The sequence below is a fragment of the Perna viridis genome, chromosome 15 (assembly GCF_037379345.1).
Source record: "Perna viridis isolate PV_CMFRI_1.1 ecotype Kerala chromosome 15, ASM3737934v1, whole genome shotgun sequence".
Classification (NCBI taxonomy): domain Eukaryota; kingdom Metazoa; phylum Mollusca; class Bivalvia; order Mytilida; family Mytilidae; genus Perna; species Perna viridis.
The window spans coordinates 22,344,491-22,371,233 of NC_142459.1; the positions used below are offsets into that span (position 1 = coordinate 22,344,491).

Genomic DNA, 26,743 nt, shown 5'->3' on the forward strand with positions numbered 1-26,743 from the left:
GTAAGTTTTGTTAAAATCAGGCAAAATTGGAAAAATCAGAAACATGCATGACAAAATCCCACCGATCTTACAATAAAATACTACTCAAGCACGCTTTCTCTATTTGAAAAGACCATTATTTGATTTCTGCATTACTGGCTTTGCTCATAAATTTTTCAATAGAATGTTAGAAAAATGAGGTTTTTGGCAGAGTTATCAGCACTTAAAATGAAATTATAACTCAATGCACCAACATGATATGAAAAATATTGATTTTTTCCTTGATTCCGATTCTGCAAATAGTCAATTTACATGATCAAAATGATGTTTTTTTTTCACACTATGTTTCACCCACTACCTGATACTTACAAAGACTGACACTTAAAATGTAAGCTGATACAACAATAACTTTTCCCTATGAAAAAAGTACAAGGAAAGGAAAAGTCCATAAACACTGTTATGATAAAAAAAACACTTATTTATCAACTAACATAAATTTGATAGATCGAATTGAAAGAGAATTAGCGTCATGCTAAACAAATCGTCTTTTAATAGTTCAGCGGTCAAGACCTTTACAGAGCATGATAATGTAGTGTATACTTAAACATAAAGTGCAGCGAAAACCTTTATCTTGTATTATCGTTACTTTTACTGACAATGTTAAACTCGATCATGTTATTGATTGCCCAAGTCGCTTTTATTTACCTTTCATTGTCATAACTTTATGAATGAATAGGCTTAAGAGTACATCAACTGAAGTTCCATTGATAAAACGAACTAGCGTAGTATAAATCAATTACATGGCTAAGTGTAATATGTACTTTAGCGCGATATTTACGGTGAAGAAAAAGGGGCGGGTTTTTCACCAACCAAGCCACGCCTACATAACGGTATTTAATACTAGTTTCAGAATAAAATACTGTACAACTTTTTTGATCATTAAAGTATATTCGTAGACTAGAACAAGGTAAGAAAATTCGTTGTTAAGTACTCAGTTTAGATGTGTAAGAATTTAATTTAGATGTGAACATCTTGGGCGTTATAGTGCTCTCTCTTTGCATGATGAATATAACATGTATTGCGATCTCTTTAATTCGAAAATTTTCAATATTAAAGATGATTTTATTGGGTTATGCAAGTAAAGAAGAATACTAATACTGAAAACAAAACATTGAGGCATGAAATTATTTATACATATTAATTCGAACATGAATTAGCCTAAGGAATTCTATAGTAAATCTGATGTGATTACCTTGTAAATGTATGCATATAGTAAGAATTAAAAAGAAGTGTTGTATTGGGAAATATTTACATGTGTGTTTTGGCAAATACTGAATTATTGTTGACTTAATTTAAATAATGAACATGTATATAGAGCAGTAAAATAACTAAAGAGTATACATTGACTGTCATACATTTGTAGTCAAATACCTTTGATAACACAAGTACATATTTCATCTAGAATCCTCCATGATTTAAAAAAAAATCTCCAAACCTAAATAAAGGTTGCAGAATGTAGCAAGAATGAGAATTATTGTGGTTGATGTGCAATCTTAAATCATTGGATAGTAGATATCTAGTAGCAAATGTATTGATTATTCTTTATCGTAAGTTCATTGTTCATGTAAATAAGCAGTTCCATTCACAAAACCCCATTTTCCGTTTGTCATATAAAGTTCCATGGCTCTTTAATGACAATTAGAACCCGTTAAAATATAAATGGGAGTAATTTCATCAAGACAAATATTCTACAAAGAGATAAAAATGTCGATGCTATCGTTCTACAAATGCACGGACAGACAGATGAACAACGTTGAAACAGTATACAAGTGTATAAAAAATCATTCTGTATTCTCGCCCGATGGCATTGTGGTATTGTTACTATCAATCAAGAAAACTTTACTCGTCTAATTACATGTAGCTAATTCTTTAAAATCAATTTTACTCATGGAGGAAAACATGTTACATCGTTCATATTCAGTGAGACATGTTTATCAAAATGGGGAAGTTAAAAAAACAAAGTGAAAAAAACTTCCGTTCTGCATAAACGGATGAAATCGATGAGAATAAATTTAGAGTTACATACGAATAATCAGGTCATACATGTACAGGTGCACATACATTGTACACATGTTCATGTGTAAAAAGCAAATGAAATTGTTATGTGTAAATAGTTACATGTACCGATGCATTTCATATTTTAACTCCTTTCTGGAAATTATAATAACTAGGTAAAGTAATCGCATGAACATCTGAATTATAACGATTTGTACAATTAGCAGAAAAAAAGAACGGGAACTGTAAACTCGCAAGTGTTGGCACATATGACTATATTTGTGCAGCATGATGAATTTTGCCTCTTCTTTTGTATTATTTTGATATAAAGAAAACATTTCAAATTGTTTTGGTGATTACTATGATTTTTACAACTCACATGCATTGATTTCTTTAGTTATGTTAGGATTTAAGACTACCGCTTAATGTTTGTGAAGATTTCTAGATTTGTCACGTAATATCTTGATTTGTGAAAAACCTAAACTTTTAAAAGAAACAAGAAAATCCACCGTATTATGTACTTGATCGGCTCTTGTGCTAGAACTCATATTTCTAAAGCATTTCACTTTATGAAAGGGAATGAGATTTAAGATGAATTTTACGGAACACATGGACTTCCTCGTTCGGAGATAGCATACATGTAAGTGACACAATTAACGAACTTTTTGTATTTTTTTTGTCATGCATGTACATGTATTTCAGATTTCTATTGTGAAATATAAAGACATGTACATGAAGATTGTCTGAAAAGATTAAATCAGGAATATCGTGTGTACTGACTTTCTAAAATCTCGTACATATAAATTTGTATTCATAAACGAAACGCGGGTTTTGATTATTGCAGTTAAATACGTGTCTATAGCTCGCGTGTAATAATTTCTGATGTTAAATTTTTATTTTCGATTACAAACTTTCGTTTTCTGGTTTCATGATTTTTTACTTTGCCTCGGTATATCATGATATCGTGAATTAAAGATTTTTCACCCACGTACATGTACATGTATTGTACATGTAATGACAGTTCAACAACTGACAGACTTTACGGCTTGTTAACCGATAACGGTAAATCACGGAACAGAGAACCAAAGACCTCGCTACATTGTGTCCTGTACTTAATAAACTACAATTGACCTTAACCTTAGTCTTCATAGTACGGACTAAATACAATGTGTACATGTACAAGGACTTGTTGCCACTATCAAACATACATTCGAATGATAGTATTGTCTTGGTCTTTATTAGCTTCTCAGAAGGTGTTTTAGACCGTCTGGTTACAGTCAAACTGCATTCGATTTTATAATCCCTCAGAGTATAATCCAGTTTTCGGAAAATTATCATATGTGAAATCAAACGGTCACAACAAACCAAGTTTGGGTTCCCAAGTCTGATTCCTCCATTTTGAACCCAGAAAATCGTGCTCAAGAGCATATTGAATAAATATTCGACAAGAAATTCGAATTCAATAAAAATAATTAACAAAAACACACTGGTTACCAAAAATCATGTCTACATGTTACACACGTTATACACTCTCCCTCTTCCAAAATAATAAAATACAACTTAGAAAGGCAACGCTTTCGCCAATGGAGACCACAACTTTTGTAAATTGATATGTGTATACTTTTTTTTCTTGTGCATGTTTATGTACATATTTAGCTAATGCACCTTTACCCGTATGATTCGACTGACTGATGTATTTTATTACCACCGTAATAGTAATAACTATGTACAGGCAATCCCGATGGAAATGTTAAACAATGCGCTAAACCTCCCGCGTCCATGGCGGATTTAAAATGTTTCTGGTATATTACATGTACATGTACAACCATAACGGGCAGCATAAAATTGCTATCGAAGAAATTTGGAAAAATCAGAAGTCAAAACAGGAAAGAAAATATAAACAATAAATAAGTGAAAAAAGAAGAAACTAAATACATTTTTTGAAACATAGTATATTAGACAGATGTACAAGACTGCTCTTTGAAATAAAAATCCATCCAATTCCTCAATTAAAATTGTTTATTTTTAAGAACAAAAAATTAGCAATCTGTTAGACGGTTTTACTTAAAATTTTACATCAAACATGTAAAAGTTGACCACGGTTTGTTTTTTCAAAACTGGTGCAGACCCATTTTACATTGTATATGGCGTGTAACCCCTCCTCTCATATGTCATTTTTAATTCACAAAAAAAAAAAAACTAATAGGCAGCATCTCTCAAATTTAACACTAACTTAACTATACTTAAATAGACCCTTTTGTGGTAAGTTGGTGAGCATGCTCAATATACACTTCCGCGAAAAAGTATCTCTTTCGATGGATAACAATTGAGATTGCAAAACATTAAAATAATAAGTTGCAACTGAGGACACAAAACGCACGTACCAAATCTCTAATGTTAAAACATAAAACAGAAATACTATTTAAACGAAAGAAAAGCCTTTCCATTATAGTTCAGTTATATACAGTTTAAAATTGATAAATTTCAAAAAGCATTAGATTGCGTTATTGTAAGATGTGTGGTGAACGTTAAGACAGACGGACATCGGTGTACAATTTGTCCTTTAAAAGACGGGTTTACAGAACCTCTAACTACGGGATTTCAGAAAACATTCTTCAGGATGTGTGCAAACACGCAATCAATATCGGTAGTTGCTTTTTTATTATATATTTGTAGTCCAATACTTTTTAAAACATAAAACTGTAGGTGTTGACGCAAAAAGCATAGGTGTTTTCAGATGTTTTATTTATTTATTTTTTTATTTTCTTTATTCAAATATTCGAATATAAGTTTATACGTACATGTAAACGATCACAAACAACGATGTGTAGGCGGTGGAAAATGACAATATTTGAGATAATTTCTCCTTTTCCTCCCCACATCAAGATGTTACAGCACCGTTAGATCGTAATGCCTTTACTTCCCTGTGACTTGACAGAAAGTTTGGTACTTTTAGCTCTTAAAAATTAGAATGTGTGTACACTTGGATGGCCATCTATACAATCAATTACACAAATTATCAAGAAATATCGGTGGTTAAGATAAAACCTATAGACCACCAAATGTTTAACATGGAAAAATAAAATGCGTGGAAGTCGGTACATATGTTACTAAATGTAACTACAAGTATTTATAAATAGTAGGCAGTTATCGAATTACTTAACTGCTTTTGAAAACAGGTTTTTTTATGTTTTTTTATTTTGTTTTGTTTCTGTTTTTTTTTTTTTCGTATGTTGCCACCTAGCATTAGAATATATAAGTTTCATTTTCAAATATTCCATGCCAACAATGTAAAATTGTCCGATATGACATAAGAGAAATACATATATTTTGCTTCCTCCTTTGTGGTGGCCCCTGATTGCTGTGTGGAAAAAAAATTTTTCAAGCTCCAAACAACGTCCACTATAGACGCCACCACCAGCCCTCTCAGAAAATGCAAGAATATTGCAAAGTCGATTAAAAATGAATGATTTTACGCGAGCGAGTTATTTGATTGTCAAAGGTCGTTTGATTCGAATAGTTTCCGAAAATATCAAAAGACGTGTCTGCGTAAGATGCTCGGTAATTTTATTCGACCTCAGGGCGAACACGGTATAGACCTTTGGTTCACTCGTGTTGTTGGATTTGTACATCAAACAAAGACTATAAACCCGACGTTCTATCTCCTTAAATTAAGAGATCTTACAAGATAATTATATACCGTAACTTCGTGAAATATAAATAACACGAATTGACAGACGTTAGCCCGATATAGAACGGATTTGCTATTTACATGCAGTGAAAACGTTTTTTTTAAGTACCTTTGATGCACTCTAATGGCTTTTTTTTTTGAAAAGCTAAACGTTTGGTTAGTGAGCGTTGATAAAAGGAGACAAAAACGGATTTTTTTTTACATGGACTCTTTCAATTCATGTGCCGAGTTTTCATGCACTATTACATGCACATGTGTATTAGTTGCAATATCTTTCACAGGTATACAATCTTATAACTAGCCGTAGTACAATGAGTGTGCACCCCCCACCCCCTCCATTGGACATCATATTTTTTCTCAAGAAATCCTGTAAGATCCCGTGAGTCTTATAACCTTTCCACCTTGTAAACATTTTAAACTGCACAAGACCCGTGTAATACAAAATTTGGTTGACTTTCAATAAAGATTATAAGTACTGCAGTTTTTGCTGCTCAGCGTTCATGTTGTTTATGCACCTACAGAAGTACAAATCGCCCACTGATACAGTTTCTCCAGATCGAATTAAATTTGTGTTGAATTCGTAGAGCTTTGGTCTTTTGTATATGATCGTATTATTCTAACGTTGAAGTGTAAAAGTACATAAACTCTTAATGCACGTATTAATGTATTGTTAATGTTTTTAACATATTTTAACAATAAAAACACGGAAATCCAATATTTTCCAAAATCGATTTAACTTTTAGCTTAACCTCATGAAACAACGATGCCGTGGACGAATTGAAAAGAAAGAAAATAATGTACTATTCATTGATTTCTCCCTGAACGTTTTCACCTTCAATATGACCTTCACTGTTACATTTGAGTAATAGAAGACCTCCGCGGCGTTGTGACTTTGCATTGAAGAGCTTGGATCGATGAATTTATATTTGTAGTGTAAGCGTTCAATTGGATCACCCTGTATTGGCTCGAGAGATAAAACAAGGCCTCAGAATTGTGTTAACCTCCGTTTATAGTTACATGTAGCAACTGAAAAAATACCAAGTTGGTGTCACGAGGTACAACCTCAATCATACCCTGGTGAACGCTACCATTATTTACTTACTAGTTTAATTCAGTTTAATTTAATCATCATGTAATTAGTTTTTTTTATATCTATCTATTAACCAAATGTTCTTATTATCAATATTCTAAGTTCGTTAAAAGGAATACTGGATAGCAAACGAAGCCCTTGCATTATCTTGCTGTTAAAAGCTCCTCTCCATTACATGCTGTTATATGTAAGAAATCAAATTATTCTTTTTCTACGATAGATCTCTCTTTGTTGCCCTTTCTGAACTTAATACAACATCAACGGACCTCACACTGTAATTCAACGATGCACAAAAATCTAGTGAATGTACAACATTATCTAATGTTTACACATACCCTTGACACCTTAACTCTGATACAATTCGTCCGAAGTCAGCGTTGACTTAGGATGTAAATTTCCAACATCACACCTGTTACAGTCTCGGTAACTTTTTAATATTTTTAACTTCCAGATTCAGTGACATTTTAACATTTCAATCATGCATGGGTGTGATATGTGATTGTGGACGAAATCAAATGCTAGCAGAGTTGATATTAAATCTATTTGAAGTAAATGTTTCAACCATCTGGACTGTAAATATTTTTTTTCGACATATTGTATGTGCATGATTTTTAAGTGGCCTATAAAGGACAATCGTTAGCATAGATAACTTTCTATCAAATATTTCGAGGTCACCTTAAATTGGGACATAGTCGTATTTTATGGTACATTTAAATTCTAGTCCAAAGTTTCCGATGTCGTCACGTAAGTAGTCACGTGATGATTGAATTATATTTAACCGTTAAATCGTTATAAAAAATACTTATTTATGATTTGATACAGCAATATTTGTTTACTACGATTGTTGTAAAATTCATACTGGTAAGAAAAAACTATACCCATCAATATGATGGCTGTGCAAATAACTTGAAAATAACACGATTATATTTGTTAGTGGTTGACCATTTAATTGACATACTGATTATTTTACAAGAAAGGAAAGTGAGTATTTGCGGAAACGAATAGAAAGACACGTCACGCGAGGTGGGGGGGGGGTGGGGGGTCGTGGCGAGCGTGCAGGGGTAGATTTAGGCGGCTTTAGGTTGAAATTTTAATTTCTGGCTAATTTTACCGCAAAAGATATCTGCACTCACTCTAGGATATATTTTAAAAATTAACCTCAAAATTTGTTTGCCACGCTTCGCCAAATTTTAACTGTGCAACCCCCCACCCCCCCCCAATCTAAAATCATGGATCCGCCCCAGCACGTAATCGTTTGTGATATTTTTAAACCACAAATTTGAATTTTAATGGAATAACCAACAAAAACTATTGAAACTTTCTGATTGATATACAGACAATGTATACCGATCATTCTTATAATTTTTAAAGCACTATAAATAGAATGTTTAGAATGTTGTATAAGGAAATAGAAACATGTAATTCAGGTCTATGTCAAACTTCTATTTTAAATTGTCTGAATGATCATAAGTTAAAATCTCAAACTAAAGATTCCATAAAACTTTTTTTTTGTTTTTGTATTTTTATGTTAACTTCACGCTTAGATGTTTCTAAAAATAAACCATCCTCCATGTCAGGATTTTGAGTCCACCTTCGTTTTTACTTTTGTAGGGAGCTAAAGTTGACTAAAAAACCTGAAATATGAAGATCATAACATTGGCCCAACTCAAATATTTGGTTAACTTTAAGATAAGATTTGTCAGTTTTGTTTTGTATGAACGTTTATGTAGTTTTTTTTTATCTAGAATTTCAATCGCTTCCATGCCTTTTTTCTTTTTGATTAACTAGTTTTTATTGATTTTTTTTGATTTTTTAGATAGACGACACCGTGAGGTGGATACAAACGACACAGTTTCAACTATAGACAAATAGATAGTATAAAAATGGCGGTACTTCCTTTTCCGGTGACCTTCACCTTAAACCCTTTTGTTGCCTTGCTTCTCATTGTGCTCATGTTGATTTATATTGCGTAAGTATAACACACATTTCAGCATCTCTGCAGTGAAAAAAAATTACAAAAAAATTATAATAAAATATTTATCACAATTAATATTAATGGGACTTCTTAGTTTAGTAGAGAAGAAAAATAAGAATTTAATTTTATTAAACTGACAATTGAGACATTTCGTGTTGTTGTTTTTTTTATTTGTTTGTTTGTTTGTTTTTGTTTTTTTGTTTTGTTTTTTGTCTTTTTTTTTGTCAAATAAAGAGCAATAAAACAGATAAACAACAAATGCCATTGGTACTAGTGAATACTTTTTCTCTTCTTTTTGCAGTAAATTGAAGGCAGATTACAAACTTTTTGAGAAACTGAACATACCAGGTCCAAAGCCTATCATGGTATTCGGTAGTATTGGAGAGTTTCGAGATAAGGTAGGAAAGTAGCTATTTATAAACAATAATGCTTTGGCTGTCAGTTCAATTTAACAACATTAGGAAAAGTTCAAAGTAAACAATAGTATGTACAGGTCAACGTAATGAACTTACGATTCCTGGACCGCCATTACATTATATCATGACAATTATTTGTTCAGATGTGCTGAAATTTTCAATTGTAAAACATTTTTTTCAGTAGCAATATTTTCCAAAAAATATATATATATATTACAGAAATGCATTTTACGGACTGACTACATGGATAAATCTGTTTTTCAGAATCCTTTAGATGTCTTCAAGCAATGGCAACAAAAATACGGAAACATTTTCGGGTAAGCTCAAATATATTATATTCTTATATATTAAAATTAGGTTTCAAATTATACTTGTTCTTGACCTACATGTACTGCAAATTGTACTTAAAATTTTGCACTTATGTCAGGTGCACTGCAATGACATGATTTTATGACTTTATCTATTGTTTTTTTTTTTAGAACATTGAAACATATGAAAAATCGGCTAACAGATCAAGGTCAAGGTTTTCATACTATCAAAGAAAGTACATATATACTTTACTATCAAAGAAAGTACATGTATACTTTTATCATCTTTGTTGACAAGTTTCTTTTAATTTCAGCTTTTTTGAAGGTTTTACTCCTAGTCTTGTCGTAAATTGTCCAGAAATGGGGAAACAAATTCTTGTAAAGCACTTTGACAAGTTTCATGTGCGACCGGTAGGTATTACAAGATATACCGATATTTTAATTTCTGTGTTCTTAAATTGTTCAAAACAACTGCATGTACCAAATACATGTATACATGTATACATGTAAGGTATATTTAAAGTAAAGAAGCTAATATTCTTTGGTTGGTGTATTTCACGCAGATAATGTTAGGTTATGCTTCTAAACCCACGTGGGGCTTGGTAGCGTAAACGTACAATTGGCAGTCCATTTGATAGTCGGACAGAGTTCATCGGTCGGGTGTTCCGAAGGCTGGACCCCTCCACCAACAATAGTTGGTGACCACGGCTAACTACTGAGTGAATCCCGTGAGGGGCTGTCGAGCGATATACACAAGAATAGTCGAAACCGACAAGTTAACGAACGACATACTTTTGCCCGATTGTATGTCGGGTCGACTGGATTTTTGGTATATTTTCAACAGTCTAAATTCAAATATATTTAGTTTTCATTTAACGTGGACAGAAAAAAATGCTTTAGTACAACGAAAATACGCGTGAATTATAAACGCGTGAACATTAAACGAATGAATGTTGGGAGTTCTTTTCAAATGTGCCTAATTAGCAAGAGATATCATATCTGAAAATTCACCACCATCGATTTATCTGATGTTAATGATAATGACATCATACCTAATTACAATAAATCGTCTTTCACTTCAAATTTATGATGACGTGAAAATCGTGACAAATAGCGATGTTTTCTAGAAAGTACTCCCATAAGTCATGTATGACTTTAAGTATGAAAAGAATATGAAGGAACGGCTACGTATATATAATAATAAACATCAAAATAAAGATATGCACTCTCCAATTACGTACATCAATAAATAACACTAAATAGCGTTTTTTGATCCTTTTCATTGTCATTAAAGCTATAAATAAACTTATTGTATATAGTTATAAATCACATGAATACATGTACATGGGCAAATGTCTACAGTGAAAACTGATTAAGCCGAGCACTTGTTGGACTTTCAAATGTGTTCGGTTTGGTTTGGTTTATTCAGGTGTGCAGTTTATACAAGTGTTCAGTTTACTAAAGTTCTAAATACATTTTTTCATTGATGTAAAGGGATCGAGTTTGGCAGGTTTTCTGATAACTCAGGATCAGGTTTATACAAGTCCTCAGTTGTAGTACTTATGAACACCACGACGTCTACCCTACATAAAATATTTTCATGCCTAACAAAATTATTTCGCTACAATCTCATTAAATAGTTTGTATGTAAAGACAATATTTTTACTTCCACAGCTCTGCAATCCTTTCGTGTATACACCCGACGAAAGCAGTTTACTGAATACCTCTGGTTTAGAATGGAAAAGGCAAAGATCAATTGTAGCCACGGCTTTCAATTCGGTCTCTATGAAATTAGTAAGTGTTTTAATTATGAAAGGTTTCAGATACCGAACTATCTGCTAGATATATGTATAATACATATCCTGAGTTCAGCAACATGGGTGGAAACCACCAATTAATATATCCCTTTATGAAAAACAAATGTTTTGCAGAAGCTTTCATTGTTAAATTCAGTAATCTTGTAAGAGCTTTAAAAATTTATTGGAAATTTCAGATTTTTCATTTTTACGTTTTTTATGTTAGATTTCACTCATGACGTTTGTCATTGTTTTTAACAAAAACATATAAATTATTTACAGATGACAGAAAGAGTGAATAGAACTGGGGATAAATTCTATGAGAAAGTGGCAGCACAAAACAAGAAAAACCCGGATGGATTTGACATTACGAGTTTGGTAGATAGATATTCCTTAGATGCTTTTGCTGACGCTTGTTTTGATTATCAAGCCGGAAGTTTAGACGACAACGAGGCTCTGCTTTACAGATTTATGAAGGAGTTTAATCACTCTGCTGCTGCCGACAATCCAGCTGCAGGCTTAGCTCGTATGTATCATAAATAATAATAGGATAATTAGTTTGAAAGAGTGAATAACTACAAGTGCCTAAGAACGCCTAGATTTAACGAGTGTGCGGAACTTGTTCCGAGCTCGAATTAAATCTTAATGCGTTCTTGACACGAGTGATCATATTTTGGTTATTCACAATAACGAATTAATTATCATATATATTGTATAGATTTTCTCTATTATTCGTTGATATTTTTAACATAATTTTAAAATTTTGTGAACGGCGGATTGATTTTCGTGTTTTGGCGGGAAAAAGTGCGAGAGTGGAATTATCGAATTTATTTCACAGTGTGAATTATCGAAAAATTCACCCTGGGAACATTCGACAAATCACTGATATCTATATAATAATCTTTTTATTGTCACATATTTCAAAATTTTCGTCAATCTGTTTCTTGCTGTTCAAACAAAACTGAAAAATACATGTACATGTATTATCACTAAAATGATAATTATTTTGTATATGTACATGTGCAGGTACACCAATATTAAACAACTAATAGATATATCTCAAAATAATAGAAAATAACTTTGGAAGTGTTGAATTTAAAAGTACTTGTGACCTTTCCTATCCTGGACCTACTATTATTTATCAACATGTGCAAACCTGGTACAAGAACATAATTAGTCATCTAGTATATATAATACATGTTTCATTATGAAAATACAAGTCGCAAATAATTAGGATTTAGGAATGACTACAGGACCTTACAGTTGGTCGGCACATAGTAAAACATGGTCTCGTCGTTAGTTTGGATATTATATTTGACCATACCGTATTATATTCTTAATAAATTAAGATAACTTTCGCAGTTGAATGTAGAGTTCAAAGTTGCGTTTTTTCGGGTATCTTAACCATAGTACATGTATGACATCAACATCTACACATAGATTGTTCAAAAGACAGTTTGAAATGGTACCCTAGCAGCCATGTCTATATTTTCCATTCTTGCAGTCTAGACCAAATTTTAGGATGTGCTTTTTCTAAAGACCCCACAAAGAAAGAAATTGATGTATATTCTCACAATACTCTACATCGTAGCATACATGTAGTTAATTGCTTGACATATGAAGTGGTTGTTTTAATGGTTAATGATAGCAAATTAAGGACAGATTGGTACATTTTTTTTCTATGCACGTAGAGGTCATTGAAACCAGAAGTTTAAGTTGCAATAATGGATCGTTCGAAAACAAATGAGCGTAAATATGAATCAAAAGTACATGTTTTGAATACGATACACGTTTCATTAAATGGCTTTAAAGGACGAGCGTAACTAGGGGGCGAAGGGACTACGGCGTCCCCATCAATGGAAGCAAAAGAAAAAAAATGTTAAAGTTTAAAAAAAAAAACGAGCTTAAAGTTGTTTAAGCACCTTTAACATTGGGGATAATGTCTAGATACATGTACACCCTCGAAATCCCCTCTAATTCATGCTACAGGTCTGGTCTTTATGTTTTTATACCATCGCTATAGTTTCTTTGAGGTTAACATTTATCAAACATGTACAAAAGATTCGTATTGTGTACACGAAAACGTATCTTCATCAAAAAGTGTTCTTTAATCTTCATGAAGATAAAAAGCGTAATAGTAGCAACATATGCCTGTGACTTAACGATAATAATTGTCCATTTTAGGTGTGTATCCCGGCCTTACTCCTTTTCTCCAACTTTTCGACTACAAACACAAGCAAGTCCATAAAGAGAACCTTGATGAGATTAGAAAACACATTGCAAAGAAACGAAAAGAGGTGAGAATTCTGTTTTGATTGATAAATTCTCTTTACAGGGGCGTAGCTAGGCCTGTTTTATTTGTACGCAAAATTACGGCGAGGGGTCTTGGGTGGGGGGGGGGGTGGGGGGATCGCTCAAGGCCCCCAGTGAGTCAATGCATAAAACCTTTATTTCATCTTTAAAATGTGTGTTTTTAGTTTTGTTACTTTTTCCGAAAGTACGCAATTGCGTATTTGCGTATAAGCAGCTACGCTCCTGCTTTATTCTTTACAAATCTCTTCTATGCTTTAATTGTAGTTAGAACTTCTTCATAAAGTTTGAAGATTAGATAGAAATTATATAATCATAATCATACTTAATATAAAGAACTCAAACCATCACTTATTAATTATATTTATTGCTGATTCATTTCTAAAAAAATGTAGCAAATTTATTAGCTGAAATTTACTAACATACAAACGTAATAGATACTTTCTTTTAAATACATTTTTTTTTCATTTAAGTATGCACAATCTCCAAAAGAGGAGCAGAAAAACTTCCTTGGACAAATGATAAACGGATCATTTTTCGATCGGGATGAGTATGGTATATACAGACGACGCCAGTTGAAAGATTCCGAGATAATAGGGCATTTAAACTCGCTGATTGGTGGTGGTATCGGGACTCTAAATGCCTGTTTATCATTTGTAATACATATGCTTGCCATGAATCCAACAGAGCAACAAAAAGCCGTCCAGGAAATTGTGAAAATATGCGGCTATGACGTGAGTATTGTTGATTCGTGTGTTTATTTTTTTTTTTTAATTTTGAATAAAACTTGATATTGACTTTAAAATGTAAGTGCAATCATTTGAAATACAGAACTCTAATGTGCAACAAGGACCTAGCTTCTAAGAATCTTAATGTGGCAAGCCGATACTTGATCAAAAAGAAAACTATTACTCTAACCATTCATTATATATTTTTTACACTGAAAACGAATATTGATAATTAACAATGGACCGATCTAAGAAGAAGCATAAAATGTGATATTTTTTTAATCAGAAAGGGATGTTTTTCTGTTGTATGTTTTAAATGTTTTTATGTGTTTACTCTTAGAAATCACCTACATACGAAGACATCAAGAAAATGGACTATCTACAGATGGTTATGTATGAAACTTTGAGAATGCTTCCATGCGCTCCAGGGTAGGTCACCAAATTAACTACACCCATTTTCACTTAAACGATTTCTACTACATCATCAATATCCCACATTGTACATTTTATTATAAACAAGAGCCAATCATATAAAGAATAAAGCCGAATATTGAGCTTGTTATCCAGTAGATCACTTAGACGAATTCGTGATTTTTGTGAAATAACAAAAAAAAAACAAACAAACAAACAAACAAAAGGTTGTTAGACATGTCATAAAGACTTTATAGAGGATCACATGTTTCTTTAATGTCTCATTAATTTAGGTATTTTTTATATTCAATTAACATAGACACTGTAGTTTTATGATCACATTTTTTTGACATTTTGTATATAAAGAATAAGACCGTTATATAGTCGATTTGGTATGTATCACAGCGAGCCCAACAGGGCGAAATTTGATTTTCTGCTCTTGTTTTCTTATATTTACCTGTAAATCGCTGTCGTAAATGAGAGAGTAAGAAAATTTAAAAATTGTTGAAGTTGCTGTTAAAAGTGTACTCTTCGTTTTCAGGGTAACAAGAACATGCACACAAGACTGCACTATCAATGGCGTAGACATTAAAAAAGATGTCGTTGTCAGAATTATGACCAGCACAATATATAACGATGAGAAATATTTCCCAGAGCCTGATAAATTTCTTCCAGAAAGGTGAGTTTTTTTTATTACCATTTTTACCATATGTAAATGTAGATGAAATAATGCAACAACAGAAAAAAAAACTTTTTGATTGGTTTATATCATGTTCACTTTGCAAAAGGTACAACACAAATTAGGATCGAGATATCATTTTCAGTTCAAAGTTTACAAAATTTGTTGTATATTTAAGTTGTAGTTTTTCATCTTAGAATCATGAAAAATTTGATTCATGGTTTGAAAGCCTACATATTTTTATTTTTGATATTTTGTTTAAAATTTTGTAGTTAACATACATTAACAGGTGGCTTTTCATTCAACCCCTATTCATAGGAGATTTACAGTGTAAAGAATATACTGTAGAATTCAAAATTGAGGGAGACGACTCTGTAAATGAAAATGAAACACAATGGAAACTATTGAATTTTCAATTTGAATTATCTCCTAAGAGCAGACAGATAAGAATGAATGATTATAAATAACATCATATAGACCAACAAAAACGACTTCATAATAAAAAAAGATATGTGTACCTTTTCTTGGCGTGTATCACATATTACAGAATTTGCATGAGTCTTATAAGGATTGCTACTTAAATCGTGATGTACTCTTTAGAGAATTGTTGTTAATCTCTAACAGGTCAACTTTACGAGGTTCTGGTATTTACAAAACAACCTCGCCTACACCTTAATATACGTGACCTTGCCTGACACTGTCCTTCTGACATGAAACCTTGGATACATATTGCCATGTACTTATGTACTATTAAAATTATCGGTTTTGATAAGAACGAAATGAATATTAGGAAATAAATTATGAATAAGACATTGACTTGATAGTAAACACATCATGGGAGAATAGAGGAGGAGAGTGGACACAAATCAATAAAATAAAATACAATATCACATCTATATTATCCCCCCCAACCCCCTTTGCAAAGGCTGTCAATCATTTATAAGTCTATTGCTATTGCTCACAAAGGGTGGAAACGCCATGTGTTTTTCATTGTTATTTATTGCATATTTTATCTTAGGTAAGTAATTCTGTCTCTTCTTGTTCCAGATTTTCTCCAGAACAGGTTGAAAAAAGACACGCATTTAGTTTTCTTCCTTATGGACAAGGTCCTCGTATGTGCCCTGGTCTTAAATTTTCTGACCTTCAAGTCAAAGTCGCCGTGGTCAAACTGTTACAGAAATACACGATAAAGGCATGCTCAAAAACAATGGTAAGTAGATTTGAGGAAACGAGGTCAAGAACGAACTATGGTACAAATCCTCTTGTTACTCTGACTTCTGTGATATTCTCAACGTCTCGATGAACGCTTTTTACTAATCTATTTACGGATAGAATTACGTTTCTGATTAAAAGAAACTAAGACAGAATCATTTAACATTAAGGGTATAATTAAGGGTATAATATGCGTTATTATTTTGACAAGAATAACCACATACTCAAAATAGTTTAAACTCTATATATTTGAACGTACAGCTGTTTTTATCGGCTTTTAAAAAACATTACAGCAATCACATATACTTGCAATTTGGTAATATTAACAAACATTATTCATGAATACTTTTTAAAAATTTGTTTTTAATACATTGGTGGTTATGTTAAATCAACGTTTGATTATATCGATACAATTTATGATTTGTAGGATCCCTTACCAACTGCTCTTAGACCAATGTTAGTGCCAAAAGATGGCGTTTATGTTCATTTCGAAGAGAGGACAAAAATTGGGTTTCGTGCAAAATCATGTTCAGCATAAAGACTTTAAATGACGGAGATGTTTTCTTGCCATGAGCACTATAAACGAGCCTTTCGTCCTAGAAGGGCGAGCTGATATACTCGGTAATAAATCAATCGAGAGATCTCGCTAACCGGGACTAAAGAATGAGAAATGGTCCCGAAATTTGGACGGGAGAACTTATGCTCATAAAACATTCAAGTATTTACGTTTTTACTTGGGTCACTTAATTATTTATTGTTTTATAGACCAGTTGATAATTTATTACAATGTTTTAATTATCTCAAGACAAGACTTGCGTCCGTCCCTTTGGTAGCAAGATGATAATGTTTTACATATATATTTGTACCTCATTCAGCATTAACGATAATGACACTTTTTGTCATTGAGATGTAGATTTATTTACCAATCATAACGACAACTGGTTACGAAAATCGGTTTAACGGTAGTGTCTTTAAGCAACGTCAGACCAAGTTGGTCCAGTAAACTAAGATATTGAACCTTCATTAACATGTAATTACATTGGTTATTAAGCCTTTACAATTTTGGTTATTGATAAAGGCACTAAAAGTAATTTCGTTTGATGTTTTTACATTAGACATGACATATATAACTGTAAATTATATCTCTGACTGTTTGTAAACGCAAAATGATTTGTGCGGAACTAAAATGAAAATAAAGCTGTTTCTGAGCATGCGTGGACCAATTTTAGCTATTTTTGTTTAATTTAAACAAACGATCACGAAAAAATGTAAAAGACAGTGATCGTTGCTCTTTTAACTAAAGGGAAAATATGAAAGCAAAATATGTGAAATTGTTCAGTTAATTTTCACCAACGAGCGAATTTGATAAAGAAGTCAATTGATAAGAGTGGCCTTAGCTTCCGATAAATTACAGTACTTGTATGGGAAAAATTCACCTTCTTCGGTATATTGGGGATTGGGAATTGCAATAGTGTACTTAGTGAATTGGGATTTTGAATAGGGAAAATGGGGAAATTAGTATTTTAAAGTATTGATTAGTATATATACGAAAAATACATTGCAAGTAAGGAATAACTGATTTAATGTTGACGAATATAAAAATATAAAATACAATTTAAAAATGTAAAATTTGATAACAAATGCAATGGGGATTTTTTTGGAGGACTGTATACTGGTGTCAGTGGGAAGTTTATACTATTCTACAGCTGTAAGTCATCGTTCAAGGCCGTCATTATCCACCTTTGTTGTGAGTAAAGCTAACAGCTGTCGAAATCAATGCACCGTTAGACTAAAACGAAATGAGAATGCCTTCTTAAACACTCGTAAAATATAAATCCCAAATACATTTTAATACCTTTTTAAAACTGCCAACATATAACATATATTTTTTAAAGTTATGAATGGTGTCATTCTAATAATGAGAAAAATAATTGTATAGGTGGAATATTTTTCCTTGTATCCTCCTTCATTCTGTTTTATGGATTTCAGGAAAAAGTTATTGATTTCAAATTGTAATTAAACATCCGTACGTACTCTTAAATTTAAAACAAACGGGAAAAAACGTATCCGTAAACGAGAGTGCTTTCGACATTTCAGGATACATTAGAATAATTACCATTGACAACATACCCTTACATTACATCCAAACTTTAATATTAGTTAAAGAGAGACAATCTTCATGAATTTCATCGAACAAATGTCAAAAGTGGTGTTTAAATTCAATTGTGGTAATAATGGGGCAATTCAGGGTCATTTCATTGGTTAAACATAAGATGTTTATACTTACTATTGTTGATAAGGTACATTTCATCAAAGATGTGTAATTCTCTATTGGGAGATATTGTTCATGAAACGTTAATATATATATAAATATAGATAGATTCTCCTTCAGCCTCGAGATGGTTTCAAAATTTTTCCACTCGAGATGGTTAAATAAAAAAAAAATAACGATCGAGATTTGAGAAAGAAGAAGATTTTGAGATTAGTGTATTCCCTTGAGCACTGGAGGAGAACCTGTTTCTCCTATAAAATCTACTGAAAACTTGGATATGTATAATAATAATATAATAATAATAATAATTATTGTAGATTGGGAATTTTTGTACTAAATGTGGGGAACCAAACCATAATGGCGGGAAAGCTCTCGCAGAAAATTAATCAATGTCTGGTGATTAAAAAGGCGCATGCATTTACAATCACCGGCCTAAAACGGGAGAAACTACATCAAAATTGCGTTTTGCAAATTCATGTGACAATTTATGTATTTGTTGTTACTAATGTATTGAAATAAATGGAAATCAAAACTTCACATGTCTGATTTCTTTTTAAACCTGTAGTAAATGTTTTGTTTTGTTTTTATTTTGCATACTGTTAATACAAGAATAATACTCTATTAATATTTGTAATTACGATATCCTTGTAATAAATTGTATAGGAATGAAGTCTGGGCGGTTTTAGGAATTTTGACTTTTGTGATATTGCACATTTGTGTTAATGATCTAATAGAATTCGTGTCAGACAAGTCTAGACTAGTGAATATTCTCGAGGATTGTGGTCCGTCCGTCTGCAGTGGCATCTACCCAGTGATTCCTATTACAAATACACCCTGTATTTAATTTGTCCATGCATAATCTAACATAATGTATATTCCAAATGAAGTGACACAAAGGATGACAAAGGTTAAAGGAGGAACCAAATTTAATGAAATGTAAAACAAAACATTAAGAGGCTGTCGCTATAAAAATCAGGCAGATTCTATGATTTGGTTGGCACAGGATAAATTTTATCCCACTGTTTTTTTGTTCCGAAGTAATGCATATATTATATGTATGAAATATTATAAAGTTTGGTTTAAGCCGACAACAGATGCCTCAGAAAATGGTTGTTCAGTTTCATGAAGCAACCACATTTTGATTAATTAATGAGTTATCTCACTTTTTTCAATGAATTTTAATGCTTTCTATGATATTTATTCCTCTTCAATCGAAACAATTAATCAAAAACCACCATTCAACTTCGAGAAAGGATGCACTTGTAATATGAAATGGATGAAAGTTATATTGAGAACAAAATTTGTCAGGTGCCACCTACTGCCTGGTATTTGCTTGGACACCCTCTTAAAAGTATATAAATATAAAAAATCCCAAACAATATACATAAACAATTGAATTATACAACACAAAACTAAGAATGAAACAGCAGTGCATGTGCTAACAAATATAAATTGAAATTAACAAGGGGTTAAATTTCAAGTAAAAAACAAAAAAAAAATCATTGGAGTCTTTGTTGTTATTCAAAGGAAGAAAGGCTTTTTGTGCATTAATTAAATGATGCTACCACTCGGTTTTTATCATAATTTTATTTACAACTTTTGTGTAACACCAATACTAAAATATTACTCCAGGCGCTTTACATAAACATTAAATTAAAACATTATACAACACATACCATAAGTAAAATGATATTGTCAAGAACTATCAAAACAAAATCCAATTCGGAAATTAAACATTTCAGACACAGAAAATAAAAATAATCATGACATACAAATGAAAAAGGAAAATGATAATTTTTACAAAGTCTATAAATCTAATCGTTAAGTATATTAAAAATTTAGACCATAAGAAAATCAATACGAATTGAATTAAAATACTGTCAATTAGCAGAGATAAAAAAATAAAATCACAATATCAGTGATGAAAACTTAATAAATACTAGGTGTTGCATGACAGGAGTGATGTATAGTCCGATAATGAAAAACAACTTTCTGTTAAATGTAAAATGGATGTCAGTCATATGCCAGTTTGAACAGATGTGTCTTAATATGTTTCTCATAACGTTCAAATGACTGTTCAATTTGTATACTGGATGGTAAACTGTTTCAAGATTTAGATGATGCCATGTCGTTCTCCATACGTTTTTGTCCTTACATCTACGTTGACATAACACGGAATTGGCTTGGAATCGTAAGGATGGTTCATATCGTTTTGTTAGTTATTCAGTATATGTTTTTTTTTAATTTATTGTTGAGAGAGTGTACAACTACCATTGAAAAGTGCTGGTACACATGTAATCATAAAAGCGTTATCAATGGAACGTGTTGTGGTATTAAAAATTAAGATTTACAAAGTGACTTATCGTAATTGTTAAAAATTCCTTGTAAATGTTGTCTTAATTCCATTTCACTTTCTGATGCCATCAATCAACTGGGTCATAATGACATTTGTGTACTTAAATTGATAATAATTGTTATAATTGATAACAGTAAATGACGTAAAATGACACTTTTCTCTAATGAGAAGTATCTTCGACTTTCATTTATTTAAGTAATTTAGTTTTAAAATTTGCACTTGAATGTGAATACAATTAGCTGTACCTGCATATGTGATGTTTTGGGGCCAGCTGCTGACAGGTTCCTCGTCTTTCATTGAAGACCACTTTGTGGTCTTCGGCTGAAATTTTCATAACGTTGGGGTTGTTGTATCTTTGGCATATTCACCATACATATTCTCGTATATTTTGAACTTAATCTTTATAAACTCGGTCATATACAATTCATTTTAAGATTTGACACCTTTTTTTCATTTTTTGTTTTGTTTTATTTTTGTTTCTATTATGTTGTTTTTAAACATGCATCAATAATAAGCAGCTAAATTATTAATGTCGAGCGCTGTACACGTGCACTTTTTCTTTTCGTAAAGTTAAGTATCATAGTATAATGATAAGTCTTCGCAGAACTGACAAAAAATGGGTTTATGTACAAAAATTAAATCATCAATAATGAATCTGTGACTTGAAGATGTACGTTCAGAAAACATCTTAAAATTGTCTGCATGATGTAGATGGAAGTTTGCAAGAATTTTTGGATTCTCAACCGATATAGCAGTACATTTGCACTTGTTTTGCTTAATATTGTTATTTTTTCAAACGTATAAAGTCGCCGGTCATGGAAAAATAACGGCTGCAAAAATAAACGCGACATAATTAAGATCAAACTAAAAAATGATATTATAAGTTACTACAGTATTAGGTTAAAATTACATCTCTCCACATATTCAACTTACAATCGTGAATAAATATTTGGAGCAGGTGAAATAGGTACCGAGACATTGAATCGAAATTGATAGTCCTCCTCAATGAGGAAATACGTTTTAGAGATAAGGCAATTATTTCTATACGATTGTGAGTATATTATATGCAGTAGTATAAACTAGTTCATGTAAATAAAGAGTAATAACAAAAGTAATGAATTAATAAATTCTAGGTAGTAATCAACAGGAAAAGTTTTAAAGGAACGTCCGTATAATAAATGCCAATATCAGGGCAAAAACCGGAATAGTGGAAAACCAATGGTCCTGACTTGGTACAGATATTTCAAAAATTAAGATAGGCGAAACCAGGTTTAATAGTGCGCTTAACCTCCCTTTTCCATTACAGTCCATTATTTCCGGTATATTTCAATACAAATGGGCAGCATCAAGTTGCCACGAATCAAAATTGGCAAAAATCATAAACAGAACACAGCATATACCGTACAAGCACTTTTGGGTGGAAACTCCATTGACATTAATTTACATTATTATTTATTAATCCCTATATCTTCCTTGTACATTGTACGTATATATGGTAAATAGGAAACTGTTGTTCACGATAATCGAACGACACATTAGTTTTTCACATGAACAATTCAAGTGAAACTCATGTGAAATAATTTTGTTTGTGCATATACCGTGATTACAAAAAACCCTTATATAGCGAAAATAAAATAATTTATTTTCTTCAACGAAACTTAAAAAACCTGTATCAAAATTATTTATAAAACCCAGAATCAATATAAGTTTATATATTTTAGGTTATATTTCTTTTTCTTGTTGATTTTCATCTTAAATGCATGACGATGAAAAACACAGAAAAGCTAAACAATATAGAAGGTAACAAATTTGATGAATAAAAGTTTACGAGCGGCCTAACAGTACACTGTATATAACGGATATTTCTACACTAATGTGTCAGTCTCTGTTAAAATCAGGCGATGGATGAAACATGGTATAAAGACGTCATCATTTTGAAAACGTTATCTCACTATTTGCATCATCAGAATAAAAAAGGCTGTTTTTCATATTCTTGTAAATTCGGTTATAATTCCATTGAAATGCGCTGGAAATGAATATTTCAAGGGTATGTAACTCTGTCAAAATCCTCTTTTTTTAATATTCTATTGACAAATTTCTGAATAATGCCAATTACGCAGAAATCGTGTAGTAGTGTTTTTCAAATAGAGAAATCATCATGGAGTGAAATTATACTGTCAGTTTGATGTTTTTTTTTACCGTTTGGCCTGATTCGTACAAAACTTATACTAAAATGACACACATAGTAGTTTAGTTTATGGATGCTTGTGATGTGTTACAGTTTTACATCATTAAACTTATTATTCATTCATAATGGATGACATAAAAGTAAGTATGTCAATCATATCTAAACTTGAACTTTTCAAGGTACAATAATATAATAAAAATGCATATGATTCACGGAATATATTTAAGTACATTGATACTGTTATAATTATACAACGCAAGAACAGTAGTATTAAACAATGCTTTGTTCAAAGGAAAACTATAGAGTGTGTCAATCTGAACATCACAGGTATCCTCATATTTAACATTTGGAGTTCAGAGAAACGTTTATTCATGAACAGTTAATCAAAAATGAACCATTTATCGAAGTTGAAGCTTTATTGCACAATGTATGTGTTTGTGAAGAAATGGACAAAAATTGGAAAAAGAAACTTGAATTACTGCAAGAAAGCTCATAAAAATGGAGTTAGATAATAAATATAAAATTCCGCAATGTAGATTATTTTACTTTGATTCCGCTGACAATAAATGTATTCCTTCATATCCATCTAAATATAACATTTCTTAAAAATCCATTCATTCGTGGGGGGAGCTGCCCCGACACAAATGTGGACAGACGAACGGACAGAAAGACTGTGTGATTTTTTTTCTCCTTCATTTGACGATGTATAAAAAGAGTGACGGATAACATGGTCATTTTTTGTACCCTGCCTTAATCTAGATTTTGTTGTCTTCAACAAACACCCTCATCTTTATCTATAAGTGTAATGAACCGTTGAAAATGGTTGATAATGACTTAAAAACGTGTTGTACATGTACATTCAGTCTTAAAAAAATGAGAACGATAAGAAATGTAATGAAAGGTAGACAGATGGACAAGATGATTCCAGTATTGTCACATTCTTGAGGCAAATTTTCATTAGTAATAGTGTCCACAAAAGATTTTTTTTCTTAAAAATTGATCATTTGAAAAAAAATGTATTTCTGTTATTCCGTGGACATGAGATAAATCATGTTGAACAATATTATTGCTAAGAGATCAGTTAATTATTTGAGATGCATTTGTATAAATACCTCCTGTAGAATTAAAGATAACTGGTGTCCAAATAAATCTTGGGCAAACGATATAATGCCTTTCATCAATGATTACTTATTTTACTCCTGGGTGCACAACATAACTATGGCCACCGTGGAAGCAGGTTTGGCTATTCTTAAATCCTGGTTTTACCCACCATTTCCCTTTAAAATCCCTAAACCGAGTCAGAAAAAGTGGCTAATTGCAATTTTCCCGTGTAGTGCCTCTGGTCAACTGCATGTTTTGGGGTACATAGTATGATTTTGATTGTAAGTACATGTAACTGTACACGTGCAACGATCTTTTTTTATGGCAGTTGTACTAAAATTCACTCCTGTGTTACCAGAAAAATATTAAATATTCATAGTTTTAGATAGATGTACAACGGTATAATTCCATAATGCTTCCTATTTTTGTAAGTCAACCTCAATTCATCTTGATACTGTTGTTCAGTCATATTAGGAAAACAGATGACACCACAATGTTATTTTTTCTTGTGAAACTTCGCTTTATTTAAGGTAAGGCAATGTGACTTGTTACCATTAGTTACTAAACTACATGTATTTGCAATAATTGAAAGAAAAGCTAAATTCTTACCCAGTTTTAATAGAGTCATCTAGCAGCGGCTTTATTTTGCGCATGAAAATACCGTACCTTACCGGAGCACCTAGTCCATGCGCCGTGTTAAGTGGAATCCGGCTTGCTCTTTAACATTTGATTCTTTGTACGCGATATTTCAGTTATTTCATGTTCTTTGCTGTGTGGGTCTATTTTCCCTACCTAGTCTTTATCATTGGAAGAGTAATCAAGGGAACCAAGGTTATAGCGGTAATCAAAAGAATGTAATCCAGGGACAAAGACCAGACATGGAAAACAGACATACACAACAAAGAACATTAAGTAACTAAAATCATACATACAAAGTAACAAAAGCAAATGAGCAATTCAGACTCCACTAAAAACTGGGAGCATGGACCAGGTGCACCGGTAGGGTAAGCGTCCTCTGCTTTTCTAGAAACACCCGCCGAGTTGCTCATAAAAAGTCAAGTCCGGGGTAGACAAACGAGGAAAGGAAATATATGACCCATTGAATAAATCAGTTTTCATGGTGCTGATGGATACACCATAACGATCCACGAGTTCATGATGACGACCATAATAATTGCATTCCTGTTAACCAGTTGACACATTTATGCAGCATTCTGTCATCACAACAGTTTTTTTTATTCTCCCTTAAATCTTAATTCTATTCTTTTACTTTAATCCTGGTTCCCTTGATTACTCTTTCTACAAAATGCGACAATTGAAAACCGGACTTTTGCGTGAAAATTCATATCGTTTTGGGTTTTGCTATGTTAAGTGTTCAGCGTATTTCAATTTAACGCTTGTATTCATTAAGATATGTGAAGAAAAATATAGTTCATATAAAACAAAATCCAAGGGGAAGTATTTTTCCTCTGTTTTAGTAGGACCCTTGTTTTGAGATGAATGCTGAGAAACAAAAACACTTCAATGCCTATGTATCATTTTAGTTTTTGAGAAATTAAACCTGGCACATCTGGGGTTCATAGCAAGTGTATAGAATCCTTCTTGTTTCAAAATATTTCTGGATGATGTTAAAGTCTGAATTACATGTATGCGATAAAAGCTGAAAACAACACTATCAAACAACCACTACATTGTTATAATCATTTTGTTTTTTTTATTCCATTCGAAAATTTGTAGCAGTAGAAAAAGTTTCACAATTTTAACAATATAACAATTTTAATTTATGATAAAATTCATAGTTGAACACAAAATTAAATCCCATATTTTTATATTGCAACATAAGTTACCAACAGTTCTCCTATTGTTAGCCTCTATATCATGTGCAGAGGGTATATTTGCTATTTCAAAGCATTACACCTCTGCCACACTCAGTATTCAAACCCATCTGTTTACGCAAATTAGTACAGTTCAACCGAAACAGCTTCATAGATCTGTAATGAGTAGTGCCCTTGTGCATACATGTTAATTTTCCCACCAAAAAAAAAAAACCGAAATATTTAGAATCTCTCACATAAACTGAAAGATTAGTGGAGATTATTTTTAATTAAAATTACTTTTATTACAGTAAATAATGTGATTACAGTAAACTGCATCAGCAGTGATTTATCACCCTAAA

The 26,743-nt window shown here is 32.0% G+C and overlaps 1 protein-coding gene across 1 annotated transcript; it reads left to right on the forward strand.

Moving 5' to 3' along the window:
• The first annotated feature begins 885 nt into the window (after positions 1-885).
• Positions 886-19,459, forward strand: LOC148597481 (cytochrome P450 3A8-like). Its single transcript, XM_088564051.1, has 13 exons — positions 886-946; positions 8,632-8,784; positions 9,092-9,188; positions 9,471-9,523; positions 9,829-9,925; positions 11,189-11,308; positions 11,593-11,836; positions 13,495-13,607; positions 14,094-14,354; positions 14,689-14,777; positions 15,301-15,438; positions 16,486-16,648; positions 17,078-19,459. The coding sequence occupies exons 2-13, from the start codon at positions 8,699-8,701 to the stop codon at positions 17,186-17,188; spliced, it is 1,572 nt and encodes a 523-aa protein (XP_088420177.1). The 5' UTR covers positions 886-946; positions 8,632-8,698; the 3' UTR covers positions 17,189-19,459.
• The last annotated feature ends 7,284 nt before the right edge of the window (positions 19,460-26,743 follow it).